Source organism: Mus caroli, unplaced genomic scaffold (assembly GCF_978045245.1).
Source record: "Mus caroli unplaced genomic scaffold, Mus_caroli_1 scaffold_11, whole genome shotgun sequence".
NCBI lineage: Eukaryota > Metazoa > Chordata > Mammalia > Rodentia > Muridae > Mus > Mus caroli.
Window position 1 is genome coordinate 26,137,276 of NW_028227266.1, and position 14,455 is coordinate 26,151,730.

Below are 14,455 nucleotides of genomic sequence, written 5' to 3' on the forward strand. Positions count from 1 at the left end.
AATTTTGGCTCTCCTGGCATCCACAGGGAGAATGAAGGTAGTTCAATATCACTGTTAGCAGAACCCTTGCCAAGGCCCCTGTGCCACTCAGGAGCCTTGCAAAACTCCACCTCTATCCTTCAGCCAGCCAGGCAGATTCACCTCCCCCCATTACCAAATAAGGTATCACACCAAGTGAAGAGGGACATGGAACACTTTTTAATGTCAAGTCAGAGACAACCCTTCCCTCCCCTATCCCCCAATCCCAGTTTCCCTCATCACATCCAGGACCCCTCCCCGAGGCCTCTCTGGTCCCCAGACTTCGGGGAAGGGAAAAAAAAACGGTTACCTAAAAACTGCATTTTTTTCTTCTCTTTCATACACACTCACACAAAGGTGGAAAATTAAATAAAATAAACCAAGAGGATTATGTTCTCCAGTAGTCACAAAGGCATCAGGGATTCCCACAATGGGCTAAAGCAAGTGATTCCTGTTGGTTTAGTTGTTTCAGTTGCTTGCTGTCCGTTAATGCCCCAAGGTGTGATGGAGAAGCCAAAGCTGGTGGCCTCCTCCTCAGAGAGCCACACCTGGAAAGATGCTGCGCCTGGTATTAGTTATTGTTTCTGTTGTCCTTTCTGCTTTGTAGAAATGTCTCTGACATGTAAATAACCCAAAGGAAAAAAAAAAAGGAAGGAGCTGATTACACAATTACCGGTAAACTCTATCATCTTTTAGAAGATCAACACACAGCTAACGCCATATACAGCATGCAGTAATGTCTGAGAAGGACCCTGCTGAGAAAGAAAATGGCTAGAACTCTAACAAAAAAAATATATGTATATATATATACTGTATAATATATGTCATCAAAGGAAGCATAGCCAACAAACCAAGATAGAGGTGCAGACCAACCTTCTGTGTCTAAGTAGTGTATAGATAGCATAGTACTGTCTGCAAGAGATGAGGAGGAATCTGTAACGCTGGTGGAGGTGTTTGTTAAATCACATGTGTTTCTGGTGGATTTGCCAAATCCTCACCAGGTGATTAATGCCTGGCGAATGGTCCACCAGATGTAAACTTAGGTAAGAAGTACACTATTTGCTTTTGATACTTAAGAAACACACTTCCCGTCACCCTTGCCTGTGTAGTTTTAGTCTTGTCTCTCTCTCTCTTTTTATTTTACCCTAAGCTCTAGACTCATATCAGAAAATATAATTAATAAAATTAATAATGAATCAGAATCCCTTATTATCCGTGATGTCCATGTGGTAAAACGAAAAACAAAAGCTTAATGGTATCTTTTGTGACTGTTGCTTGTGGGGTTATGGTGCTGTCAGGCTGTCTTGTTCCGTTTGTTTGTTCTTTCTTTTCTCTTCTCTTCTTTTCTTTTCTTTTTCTTTTCTTTTGCTCTTGTTTTTTTTTTTCCTCCAGATTTCACACTTCATGACACACGCGACTGTCACACAGCCCACCAAAGGGCCCTTTGTGGCACATCTAAGGCCCTTGTTTCTTGCTCTGTGCTTGTGTCTATGGACCGATGAAATTTGGGATGGCCAACTCCAGAATGTTCCATGGTGGGGCACTTTAGTGGGCAGAGTGGCTGAGCCCTTGCCCACCCTGGCAACAGAGAGGTCACACAGTGCAGCTTGTGGGTGGGTCCAAGCTAGGTGTGCCTTCTTCCCACTTGGGAAAAGAAAGAAAACTCAGTGGTACCGAAATATCTGCAAGGCAATTTCCAAATTTCCTTTTTCTAAACCTTTTTTTCCCCTTTACCACAGTATGCTTTGTCCCCCTCCCTCGAATTTCTGTCTCATTGGCTGTGATTCTCGGAATTTCATTTGATTCTGACTTGTTGCTTCGTTTTGCAGTGCTGTTGTATTGAGATGCGGTGGCAGCAGCTCTCCCCAGCAGGGAAGGGGCACTCACATCAAAATTTGAGGAGCAGGTGTAAGACCAGAAGAGGGAGGAGCCAAATGCAGCCTGCCCTCCTTGATGTCCCATTGTTGACCTCACTGACAGCACCGGGACCTGTGGAGAGAACACACATGCCATGAGCTACCTGCTGCAAGATGGGAAAGCTCCCCCCAGTCACTTGGCCTGGCATTACTTCTGCTGAGGCTTTCCTCATACAAACTTCTGGGCTAGTTTGGCTCTTGGGTCCAAGGACTTCCAGGAAAGAGGAAGTGGTGATTATTAAATGTACAGAAGGTCAGAAATCAGATGCAATAGACATATAATGAACAGGGACGAGGCCTGTGATTGAAGCTGCTCTGATCTGCTCCTGGTATATTGAATTTTTCAGAGCTATTTAGAACTGGTGGCCATGTTTAGTCCCTGTCCTCACCTGAACACTGTCAGACCTGATGGCCTGACTAAGGAGCTCAGCACTAGTGTCACTTCTGGTTAAATCAGATCATGTTCAACCAGGCTTCTTGATTGCACGTGGGGTTATCCTGTCTAGCCCTGGAATTTCAGGTCTAGCTACTAACCACATGATTGCATTTCTTGACCCTTTGAGGTCAGCAGCTGTCCAACTTTATGTTAGCCCGGGTCACAAGAGTCATACAGCTTCCTGGCAATGTTAAGGCATCATGCTGAAAGGCCCCCAAGGAACCCTATTCTGCTCTGTCCCCGGTAAGGAGATGATCCGGGCAACATGACAAGGAAAGCATTCGTGCAGACACAGGGAATGAAGACGCATGATCATGAGAACCCTGAGGCCTTATCTTTCAGTTGGTTGTCACTTAGGCTTACTCACCTGCTGCTCACACCTCCTAGAATCTAACTGACAGCTTTCCACCTAAGGCAGCACTAGGAGCCTCCTTCCTATATCCACTCCTTGTTGCCTTTGCCAGGTTTCTCTCATTTCACAGAGAAAAGGCCACTCTGCCACCCCAACCCCCAACCCCTTGGAAAAAGGTTACATTGTTGTGCTTTGAGGGAGTCTGGACGACTCTATCTTTCCAATGTGGTCCTTGTCTCTGACTTGTCTATGAGACCTTACATACAGTCTATGAGAGCCAGGTTCCATTTCTTCCCTGCTAAAGTGAGTGTCTTTTCAATCTTTCCACATGCGCCTTACCCAACACAATTGAAAATGTGTCCTGTGTACTTAGCCTGCTGGTACTCTATCAGGGCACAGAATGTAGTGCATGGCTCCTTTTATTTTCTTCTATCCCTTTTGCTGTCTGAATACTCAAGAGTTTCAGCTTTAAAGTCCACTCATCATTCAACAGCAGCATACCCTTATTCAAACCCACCCTCTCTGCCCAGCTACCTGCCATGGCCAAGAAGAATGCTAGGTCTCTGAGAACACATAGGTGCTTTTCATTTCTTTCATCCCCTTCCTCCATATTTAACTGAAGGGCAGAAGTCATAAGCCAAACAAAATATAGCAGAGGTCCTGCCAGGCTACCATATAAGGAAAGTACATATAAGGGTGAACACTTTGTGTCCAACCTGGAACCTCTGTACAATGGCCTGGGAGCTCTACTGGGTGCTGTCTGATGCTCTTATTTAGTTACATTGGTTCAGTCCTCAGAGCTCCATTGTGGTTCATGACTATGTTGGGAAACAGGACATCTGTAGCGACAGCTCCTAAGCCAGCATTCTATAGAAAACAGAACAGTGCCTGTGAACACATCACCTTCCTTGGAAAAGGGTTCTCTCAATAAAAAACACAGGGCCTTCCTGCTGTTCTTATTCAGGCCCAAGTGACCATGGACAGACTACCCACTGCCTCCACCCTATTCAAATACTCTTTCTCCTTCCCGCCCTGGCTGTCTCTTCAGCACCTATGGGGAAATCTGACTCAGCAGGAAATAGGCAGCCCGAGGTAAGAGGTCTCCCCACAGCTGCTGGAAGAACCAACTGCATGGCTCACCTTTTAAGTCACAGAGGTCATCAGCTACCACTGCCATGGCATGCCTGGATGTCTCACATTTATCCCTTACATTAATTTCTGAGTAATGTTTCCACACCGCCAGATTGCTCTAGCTGAGTCCTACAGACGTTACAAAAATGTCTGGCTCCTTGGTAGAATGTATGATCTGCCCACTATCTGACACCTCAGGGTGTTTTCCTGCCATGTTTTCTTAAATATTTCCAATTTGGTGCATTCGGGCACCTACACACACACACACACACACACACACACAGAGAGAGAGAGAGAGAGAGATACACACACAGATACACACACACACACACACACAGAGGCTAGCACTCCACAGACATATTCTTTTTCTTTCATAAGCTCACATTATCTAGCCCTTTGTCTGAAACAAACTTCATTTAATTCACTCCTATTCATTTTCAACTTCTACTCTGGATTCCAGTGATATACACAACACTCCTCGATTCTGTGAGTAACATATCCATTCCGGTATTCAATAATACCCAGAAATATAATATTTTAATTCTCCTTATTTGTCCAACATGAAGTTTTTCCGAAGTGCTATGAAGAGGTAGAACTCTTTTTTCCCCCCTCTGCTTCTTGTTCATTTGTTTGAAACAGGTTCTCCCTACCTAGCTCAGACTGAATTTGAAATCTTAATCCTTGTGCCTCAGGATCCCAGCTTGTGTGTTTATAGGTACATCACATCATAACTGCCTTGCTGTGGCTTCCTAATTGCGGGATTTGTATCTTACTGGCTATGGGAGGTATTCAGTGCTTACCGACTAAAGAAGAGAACCCTAACTTATGCCAATATGTCCAAATTTACCTTCTGCTTCTGTTTTATCTTCTTCTTTTTGACATTATACTTGGTTTTGTTTTGTTTTTTTTTAATCAAACCGCATAGGAAACAACCAAAGACAAACTTTTCCCCTGCCTTGTACTTTATCTCAACTTCTCTTACAGAAATTCTTACCCTGCCCCCTTTTCTAACTCTGTCCAACAAAGTCACTGAAGACATCAATACTGATTCACTCCACCTGGAAACAAAGCCTCCCGGACTAGGAATTCGGGACTGCTGGGGATCTATTAACGTGCCTACGGATGTTCATGAATCAGCTGGGCATTGCAGTTTCCTTTGGAATATCTAGAAACTTCACTTTTGAGAGTTTAAAGAGCCTTCCTTGGCCCCTTGACATCTGTTTCCAAATGTTGCTTCCCACCCGCTTAGATCACGTATCTTCACGGAAGGTTGAGGTCCATGGTTAACCCATTTGGGTGCTACAAAAGGCTGGCCTGCCCCACCCAGAGCAAATACTGGCCAAATGCCACAGGGAAAGAATGGTGAGGATCTTTGGTCCAGGCAGACATAAGCCAGAGTCTGCTAAGAGCAAGGCCTTCTTCCAGTAGATGCTAGGGAAGTGACAGCTTATCCCATCTGTCTAGTGACACGGTCACTCAGATGAGGCATCTGTTCTTTATCCAGCCACGCCTCCATTCCACATTGGATGCCTTTATTGCCACTACCTCATTAGAGAGCAGCAGAGGCCTAAAGAGACTAATTACCAGGACAGTTAGGGTCTCAGAGATCTGTGAGGAGTGTCAATTATCCATCGGAAACATCTGGCTGCCATGAAAGCCTCAAATAAGGCATATTTTATTCCTGTCCCAGTGACTCACCGAAGAACCACCCCTTTCCTCCCATAACCCCCTCCCTCTCACCAGTTTCCTTATGGCTCTGAGTTAGAGAAGAAGAGAAAGAGAGGAGCAAAGGCAGCATGCAAGGTGATGGCCTGAGAAGATTGTTGCATTAGAGAGAGCTTCGTGAGGGAGGCAAGACAAGCCCTGTGCCAGGATCCCAGAACCCAGCTCCTCTGACTATAGCAGATGCTCATTAGTGCCACCGTACGGACCAGTTAAAGTGTGCAAGTGGAAGCAACTCATAGGATGTGGCATCACTGGGAATTGGGTTAATCTAGCTGAATAGCAGATCAGGGAGAAGTCCTGCTAGAATGCTTGATAGTGAGCTTAGAGAAGAAGGCATCTAGGCAGAGGTGCAGAAAACTACGTACCCATTTCCCACTAAGGCATCAGCTGCCTGAAAAGTAAATATACCAACCTTTCCAAGGGGTCAGGGCTGTAGTTTTCACTTCTAAAAGAAAATTAAAAATAAGCCACTGTTAAGGCAGAAAGCAGCTTGTAGTGCTTACTGTGCCCTGAGATGGTCTTGGGAACAAGCCAGAGTTCCTGGCCTAACCCAGGCCCTGTATACCTGCCTCTAGTTATATTGACCATTGTCTATCACCCACAGTGTCTCCCCCCTTAATTGTTTTTTTTTTTAATCTAGAAGTGAACTGGAGGCAAGGAAGTGTTTGGATGCCCATTAGGGTGGGCAGCAGACAGAAGCAGAGCCTGACTACACACTCGATCCTAGCAGGAGACACCTATCCTTTGGAATCTGAGCTATTTAGTCAAACTGCTTCATAGAACAACTTCCATTGTTTACTGAATTCTTTGTTCTTAAGTATAGATTGGGCTGATACAGTAGAATATATATTACAGCTACTTGAGTGTGGGTTCCCCCTGCTAATTGGAAAATGTGGAAGTCTGGCTTTAGTTATGTCTTTTAGGAATGCTGATGAATCAACTCTTAGATGGCAGAGGAGTCTTGACCTTCAATATCTGACATCAAGCTGGTCTTAAGGGTCTTTTGGTCTGTACCTATGCTACAACTTTGGGACTCCCTGGAAGCCCTTGTAAGTACTTAAAAGGAGATGGAGGCTCCTCCATTGACTAGATTATAAAGAGCCCTATTTTCCTTGACTGAAATCTCTCAGAAGGATATCCAGGGCTCTCTCAACTTTTCTGTGGTCAGCTGAGAAGGTTATGGCTTGATTTATAATAACCATTCACCTTTTACTTCTCTCTCTGGCCAGGGACCCATGTCATTGCTCATCTGAATACAGGGCATATATGAAACATCATCAAAGCTTTGGCCACCTTACGAGTCTCTTTTGGGGGCAGAAATCTTGACATTTAGTGAGACAACAGTTTTTGATACAGTCCATCCCAATTGTAATTTCGATGTTTGCAGTAAGAGGAATAGTTATTGTGCTTCAGTCTCTTAATCTATTCTTTAAAAGCACCAGACCTATGACCTATCCTGACTTAAGTGTATAGTTTCACCCTTAAGAAGGTCTACTGAATATGTAAAGATGTGAGAGGTGACCTGGTATTTTTCCACTGAAGGAATGTCCCAGGTAAAAACTAGGATGGAAGCAGAAAGCCAGATGTGGTAACCACATATCTTGTGCACTTAGCATGGACTGTCCCTTGGAGGGCTTTGTGTGCCCTTTGAATAGTCCAGAAGCAGAGGAGGGGATGTTGCATGTGCATCTCTATAACAAGAGGGAAGATGACTGTAAGAAAGAGAATCTTGAAGTGTAGGTGTTGGGGGATAAAGAAATCATATAGACTTTGTTCTCAGACAAGCAGTGCAAGCTTGTGATGTCTTATAGAGTACTACTCACAGGGTTGTGAATACTGGTTCAAATGGAGCTAAAGGTGGGCATAAGTACCTTCTATATAGTCTTGGAACTATGAGAAAGAGACATAAATGGAAGGCACACATTCCTGCTTTAAGAACCGCACAGAAAATCCAGAAACAACTAATACATAATTGATCCAAGTCAGCTCCCCCAACTCTGGTTGCCTGGAGCAACCTTTTAAAAGAAACTCAATTCTTTCACATCTGTAAAGATACTGGGCAAATTGATACTTATTTTGATCTTATATAGAACTCATTCTTCTGGTTGTTTTCTATGTCAGAGTGTTCCAGTCAACCTTTGCTTAGCATACCATGGGAAAATGGTGTTCCCTTTGTGAACTGCAGATTACTTTTGTTCCAGTATCAAGAGGAGTTACAGGACTTTTGACACCATCCTCCCTGTCATGGTGACATTCTGTCATTGTGTCTAGCTAGTCCAGAAGTGTGAACCTTGTCAGGACCTCTGAAGTCAATGGTAGCCATAAGCTCTAACCTTTGAGTAAAATCTTAGGTATCAGGATAAGAAACAAGCTGAGTACAGTTACACATGCCTTTGATCTCAGCACTCAGGAGGCAGAGACAGGACAATCTCTGTGAGTTTGAGGCCAGTCTGTTCTACATAGTGATTTCCAGGACAGCCAGAAACAAATAAGGAGAGAGATGGAGAGAGGCAAAAAGGGAGAGGGAGAGAGAGGGGAAGAGATGGGAGTAGGGGGAGACCTGGAGAGATGGCTGAGTGGTTGAGAGCCCTGGCAGCTTTTGTAGAGGACCCAGATTCAATTCCTTCACCACCTATAACCCCAACTCCAGAATATACTACACTTTCCATCACAGTAAGATCTTGATTAAAATGTAGCTGTTCCTTTTGCTAATGATATATTTACATACATGCAAAAAAAAAAAAACCATAGTGGGGTAGTAAAGATTAATTGAGAAGAAAATAGGAGGAAAGAACAAAAGAAGGAAAAGATGGATGGAAGACGAGAAACCATTGTGAAAAGGGAAAGAATAAGAATCCCCTAAGTCCAGTAACATTGCAAATTTCTGCACAGTCCAGAAATTATCATTATGTCAGCCAAGTTGGATATACTCACAGCTGGATCTAAGCACTCAGGTACATTCAGGGCTGGTCTCTAAATCTCACAGCAGGGAAAAAGACTGCTGGGTGAATATGGCTGTTCAACCCCCTTCTTCTAGAAAAAAAGATAATGGACTTTTTCCTATATACATGCCATAGAAATTGCCTGCTATTGCCTGGTAGGCTGGCCTCGCTAACTATCTTAAATTCTCTGCAGGAAGAACCGATCATCTCCTTCTGATATCCAGGAGGAGATATTTGCTTTTGTTGTCCATTCTTTAATACTGGGAGACTCATGGGTATTAACAAGCCAGCATTTCTGAGCCTACTGCTATCGTCAGATCTGAGCAGATTGAAGATAGAGAGTCGATAGATGAGAAGCGAGCGGCCGTGGAGCCGCTGAGCTTGCAGCATGGGCCCTGCACTCTTCCCCATGCAGACGCTCTGTGAGGGATGGTGGCACAGCCCAGAGTCCTTATTTATCACTTAGAGAGTCCTGCACCACCAAATATTAATGCTGGAAGGTGACATGCAATCTGTTGTGTTTGCAAAAGGGAGGAAGAGAGATACGTCAAGGGTGGCAAAAATGCTGAGGGTGAACAAAATTCTCTTATCGAACCCCTTCTTGTCCATTCAGATAGTAGGCCGCAAGGCAGCCTCAAACTCCTCTAAAGGTCCAATGTCTCCCGTCAGTGAAGCCCATACATTCATATAAGTCTTTCTGTATGTGTTTCTCATGTAAGATTAGCATCCCTTGGAGGTCTTCCTAGAGATAGCATCGATCTCTCTTACTGTGTTGGAGACTAGCCATTGCAAGGGGGAAATGAACTCAGATAAATAAGTAAACATGTCCAAGTGCAAGATCTGCTTCTTCTATAATATAGTCCACTCCAGTATTTATAAGGAAGGTCACATTCCAGACATCTATAGTCTAAAAGCTCTTCCCTTACATCCAACAAGGAGTTTTCTGAGATGAAGGGGTAAGAGGAAACCATAAAGGAAGGGAACTTCCACCCACATTGATCAGCAACAAAAGCTATCACTGTGGCAGCCCAGCCTTGGTCAACAAGTGGAGGGAGCATGGCAGCATAGTCCCCTGCTCTGAGTCCCTCACTCAGCAGCAAGCACAGGTGATCTGCAAAACTGTTGTTGTTTTACCTCTGTTAGTCTCATTACACATGGCCTCATTGTGGGAGATGCTTCTCTACCACTTGAATGGAACTTCAATTAGGAATTGCTTGTGAGGAACCACTCCCTGCAAATGAGATGCTCCTATTTCCTCTGACATTGCCATCTTAGTAGCCAGAATTAGCTTGATCACTTCTGAAAGCACCCTGGCAGCATCTGTCCTTTCTACCATTGGCGTCAGTACATCTCTAATGCTCTTTATTTTAAATCTGCAAGGTACCTCTTTTGGGTGTTCAAAGGCAGCAATTGCGTCACAAGTTGAGTCTGAATACATCCACGAACTCCCTCCTTTTTTTTACCCCTAGTCTTTGCTTCATTTTTCTGTTCTGACTCATCAGCACACTGCTGTGCATCAGAAGGGTGGATAAATGTAGGTCTTCCTGTTCTTATGATAAAAACATTTTTCTTCGCCTGTCACATAGCTCCCCATAATTTGCTTCTTTCCTTTTACCTTTCAGATCTAAGGCTGTCCTCTTCGAGTGTCCACACAGTTAGGATGTAGATGGATGAACAGGATAGATGCAGGGGAAAGGTTGGGATGAGGGAGATCAGAAGACTGTTGGGAGTAGGGAAAGCCCTTTCATTGAAATTTGTAGGTACCTTCTCACTGGGCTATCAGAGGAGCCCAAACTTTCATCAAAGACCAGGACTAGAGGTCAGTATCCAGCATATATAATTCAATATCCAACATGACAGAAAAGAGCCAAACAAACAAAACTACTGTCAGTTACGTAGGGTGACAGACTTGTAACACATCACACTGGGTGAGTAGACTAGGAGTGAATGGGAAGAAACACAGTATCCCCAGACTGGCAAGAGCTACACAAATCACAGTGAGGCAAGCGAGGTGAGAAGAAGGGGAGGTCAAGGGAGTGGTGAGACGAAATGGAAAAGAAAAGAATACATGGACTGTACCGCATATGGATGAAGTCCCTGTCATCTATCCTGTATCTGGATACTCAAAAATATGTCAAGCAGGGTGTGGTGGTGCACGCCTTTAATCCCAGCACTCAGCAGGCAGAGGCAGGCTGATTTCTGAGTTCGAGGCCAGCCTGGTCTACAAAGTGAGTTCCAGGACAGCCAGGGCTATACAGAGAAACCCTGTCTCGAAAAAAAAAAAATGTCAAATGTGCTTCAGAGCACCTTATGCAAGTGTCTACATTGGAACACTGAAACAGGTCTGAAGCATAGATTATGCTTCATGGAAGATGGAATAACTAAATCCAATTAAGTTTAAGTGACGTATCTAAGACCTAGCATCCCCTAAGGATCAGCTGTAAGCTGTAGTTCTTTGGTGTCCCATCTTGGATCACTACTTGTGACCATTGGCCTTCCTAGGGGACTTTGTGGACCAGGTGATGGTGATGTGTCTCCTGGTCCATGTGGACCTCAGTGAGCAATTGCCTGAGTCTGCTGCTGAGGGACTTCACCTGAACTCTTCATGTACAAGATCCGATGCCTTCGCCCCGGGCTGACACTGTGGCCAGCAGTTGCATCATCTTCTCATTGGTTCAAATTTAGTTTCACAAACCTTTGTCTGAATACTGGCCTCCGGGTTTGGCATTTTAATGATGCTCTATTTGCTTTGCTAATCTCAGCCTTCCTAGATAGTGCACAAGGGGTGAGCAGAGAAAAAGGCTTCTGTGGCATTTTATCAGCTCCCAGGAGCTTCCTTCAATAGCCTCCCTCCGACACATTCTAGGCAACTACTAGAAACTGCTAGAAACATCAGGAAATCAACACCAGCAGGAGGGAGAGGGAGGTGGGTTTGGGTTTGAGGTAAAGGGAGGGAAAACAGAAGGTAAGAGGGATACTAACCTTGCAACAAAGTTGAGCTTGTAGGCTCATTTAGTTCTAAACCAGGTGGGGGACATACAGGAGAAAAAAATGAAAATAAACACATATATTATATACAGTCGCTATATATTTTTCATATATAGTTTGTATACTGCCTTTCACAAGCATTTCTAGAGGAAAGGATAAATAAAGGGAGACACAAACCAAAGGTCATAGGACAAGGTGCAGCAAGACAAACATTGAAATGCTTGGTGTCCCTTTATATGGATGGGATGGTGGGAAGCAAGGCAGGGGGCAGGGGGCCACACTCGATGTATTTTCCAGTGCAGACAGATTCACTCTTTACTTCTGCTGAACTTGGGAACTGACTGTAAGCAAAGGACCAAATCTCCTTTCCAGGTAAAGTGTTTCCTCAGAAATCTTCATCCCATTGTCTTACAGCTAGACTAAATTCAGGAATTTCTGGCCTTGTGGTGTTATGATCTGAATTGCACTAGGGCCCCTGGAACCACTGTGATTCAGGAAGATAGAAGCAGCAGTCCCAAAGCTTCACTACCAACCAGCTCTATAGTTCCAGAGACCATAAGCTCAGAGCCTTAGTGGTTGGTAATGGCAAGGTTCACACTGCTCCTATAGGACTTACAGTTACTGAAATACAAGCATAATAGGAGTTTCTTCCATCAGATCTCCTCACTTTTTAGTGTGAAAGTACAGACAGGATAGCCTTCTATGGTTTATGTGCAAGGTGATGACAAATGCCTGGGTTTGTGCAATGGTGCTAGAGAAAGAACTTAATCGATGATGTTCTGAATTCATAAAAGGAGGTGCTATTATCTAATAGTGAGCCTCAATTATGAACTTGGGGGCCACAATAATGTCTGGACAAGACATGGCTGGAGATGAGGGGTTGAAAAGCTCATCTGAAATGTGTCTGGGTTTCACCAGGTCCATGAAACAATGATACCCATGCAACATTTCTGGGATAGGCTGCTCAAGAATAGTCTCTCAAATGAAGCCAACAAATGAAATTGGTTTCTAATTGGCTAAATTTGAAAGAGGCTGCATGTTTGCCTCCCCCTCTTAGAGATTTTGTATGTTACAGGTCTAGAGACATCCTCCATTAAAGAGCATCCATCCCCACGTGTATCTTATTCATCTTTGGAAAACCCAGGGCTCCTCCAGTTATTGGCAAAGGTACTATTACTTCGTAATGGGCATTTAGCAAATCATATAATCTAGGAAGCCAACAATAATAACATTATTCTAAATGAGGCAGAGGGTCTGTGTTCTCTTATTGGTGGAGGGAAGGGAGAGAAAACAAAGTAGTAATTGCCACATGGGTGTCTGCTGAAAAGAGTGGATTTATGGCACATGTGTCACTGATTTTCTTGTCATGGAAGCAACTATTATTTTACTCTTAAAACATCTGCTTCTTACCTCTTTTCTCATCCTGATACAGCTTGAGAGAAGAGGGCTGGGAGGCTAGTGGGAAAAAGTCATTGGACAAACCATTTTTTGTCTCCATCTTAAAACTGAGAGGAGATTGAAGGAGGGGCAGACCATTTCCAAAACTGGGCATAGCTATGGCCAAAAGGCAGGATAGGTAGAGATGCTGTGAAAAACAATGTGGATTATGGATGCACCTTAGATTTCCAAGGCAAGGGCGGGGGCTGCCCTTTCCTAATGTATCCTTTGTGCACACAGACAGATGTTGTCTGTAAAACCCTAAACACCTGACAGATTTGAAAAGCACTTATGACTACTCCCATGCTCAAGAGAGGCACAACTGACTATCCTCGTATATGTGAGAATTCTTATGGCTATTCCCATGCACAAAAGGGCACTTTTGATGATTTCCATGCACAAGAGAGTCCCATGGCTATCTCTCCATTCATGGGAGAATGCTTATGGCTAACCTTATTGAGACTCTAAGCTTCTCAGTCACTTTACTCACAGCATGCTCCTGTGTTCCTTCTGAGCTACGTGTTCTAGGATCACCCATTGCCTTCCCTGTCCCAGCTCTCTCAGCTAATGCTGGGCACTGGGCTGTGTTTCATATGCTGAGTTGGAGGTTGGGAGGATGTGATTTAGAAGCTGAGATAGCACTATGGAGCATGTGCTGTTAGCACCAAGGGCATGTGGCAGGGCCAGAAAGCAGAGCAGAACCTATGACGCTGAGAGGCTGCCTGGGATCTCTCCAAAGAGTGAGAATTGATGTTCATATCTCTCTTTTCCCTTTCTACCAAACCCAGGGAATGGGAACAACTGATTGGAAAATTTGACAGTCATTGAACTTGGTGGGATATGGAGAAATGTGTTCAGAAGGCAAGCAAAAATTAATCAGATGGCCCATGAGAAGCATCTGTACCCATTAAGGCTTTGAAGCCATGGGTAGCCAGTCCCTCCTGAATAGACATTGCTCACACAGGGTGTAGGTATCCAGTCCTTCTCAAGGAGCTTGCTTATTGCTTCTGCCACCAATACAGTGACTAGGCATGAAATGAGGACCGAAAAAATACTTTATAAACTTAGTTCCTGAGTAAAGAGCCAAGGAATTGGCACATGAACAATGAGATGACATCTCTCAAGATGATGGTGAGGATGGGCAAATGTCTTTACCAGCCATCGACACAAATAGAGAACTTGGAAAATCCCATTTTCTGTCTTCTTTATCTGCTGCCTCTGAAATGAATATTATTAAGGATTCCAAGGGCTGTGATTCAGCTCTTATGAATGTTATTCACTTTTTTCTTATGTGCCAATGGCTGGGAAAGTTTCAGAAAAGGGAACATGTTATTTAGCCCAGTGAGCTAAGGACTGAAGCTGTAAATGCCCCTCTCTGAGATCTTAACTACTTTGTCCAATTATAATCCCCGAGTCAGTTTTGGAGATATCACTGAGGAGGAAGAAAAGTCATTTTTGGCATCTTAAGGCCACCTTTTCCTCCCATTTCAGGACTTTTGTCATTTCAGAT

At 44.0% G+C, this 14,455-nt stretch overlaps 1 protein-coding gene across 3 annotated transcripts in view; it reads right to left on the reverse strand.

Moving 5' to 3' along the window:
- Nucleotides 1–243: 243 nt before the first annotated feature.
- Ntm (neurotrimin) overlaps nt 244–14,455 on the reverse strand; it is a 969,657-nt gene continuing 955,445 nt past the window's right edge. The window contains exons 8-10 of one of the 3 annotated variants that reach the window (XM_029481303.2): nt 11,503–11,538; nt 5,991–6,023; nt 244–2,007 (exon numbers count right to left, since the gene is read on the reverse strand). In XM_029481303.2, the coding sequence (XP_029337163.1) occupies nt 1,907–2,007; nt 5,991–6,023; nt 11,503–11,538 (170 nt within the window). In that variant the 3' untranslated portion in view covers nt 244–1,906. The remainder of the gene's footprint in view (nt 2,008–5,990; nt 6,024–11,502; nt 11,539–14,455) is intronic. The other 2 variants (XM_085844500.1, XM_085844501.1) reach the window with 2 other exon arrangements.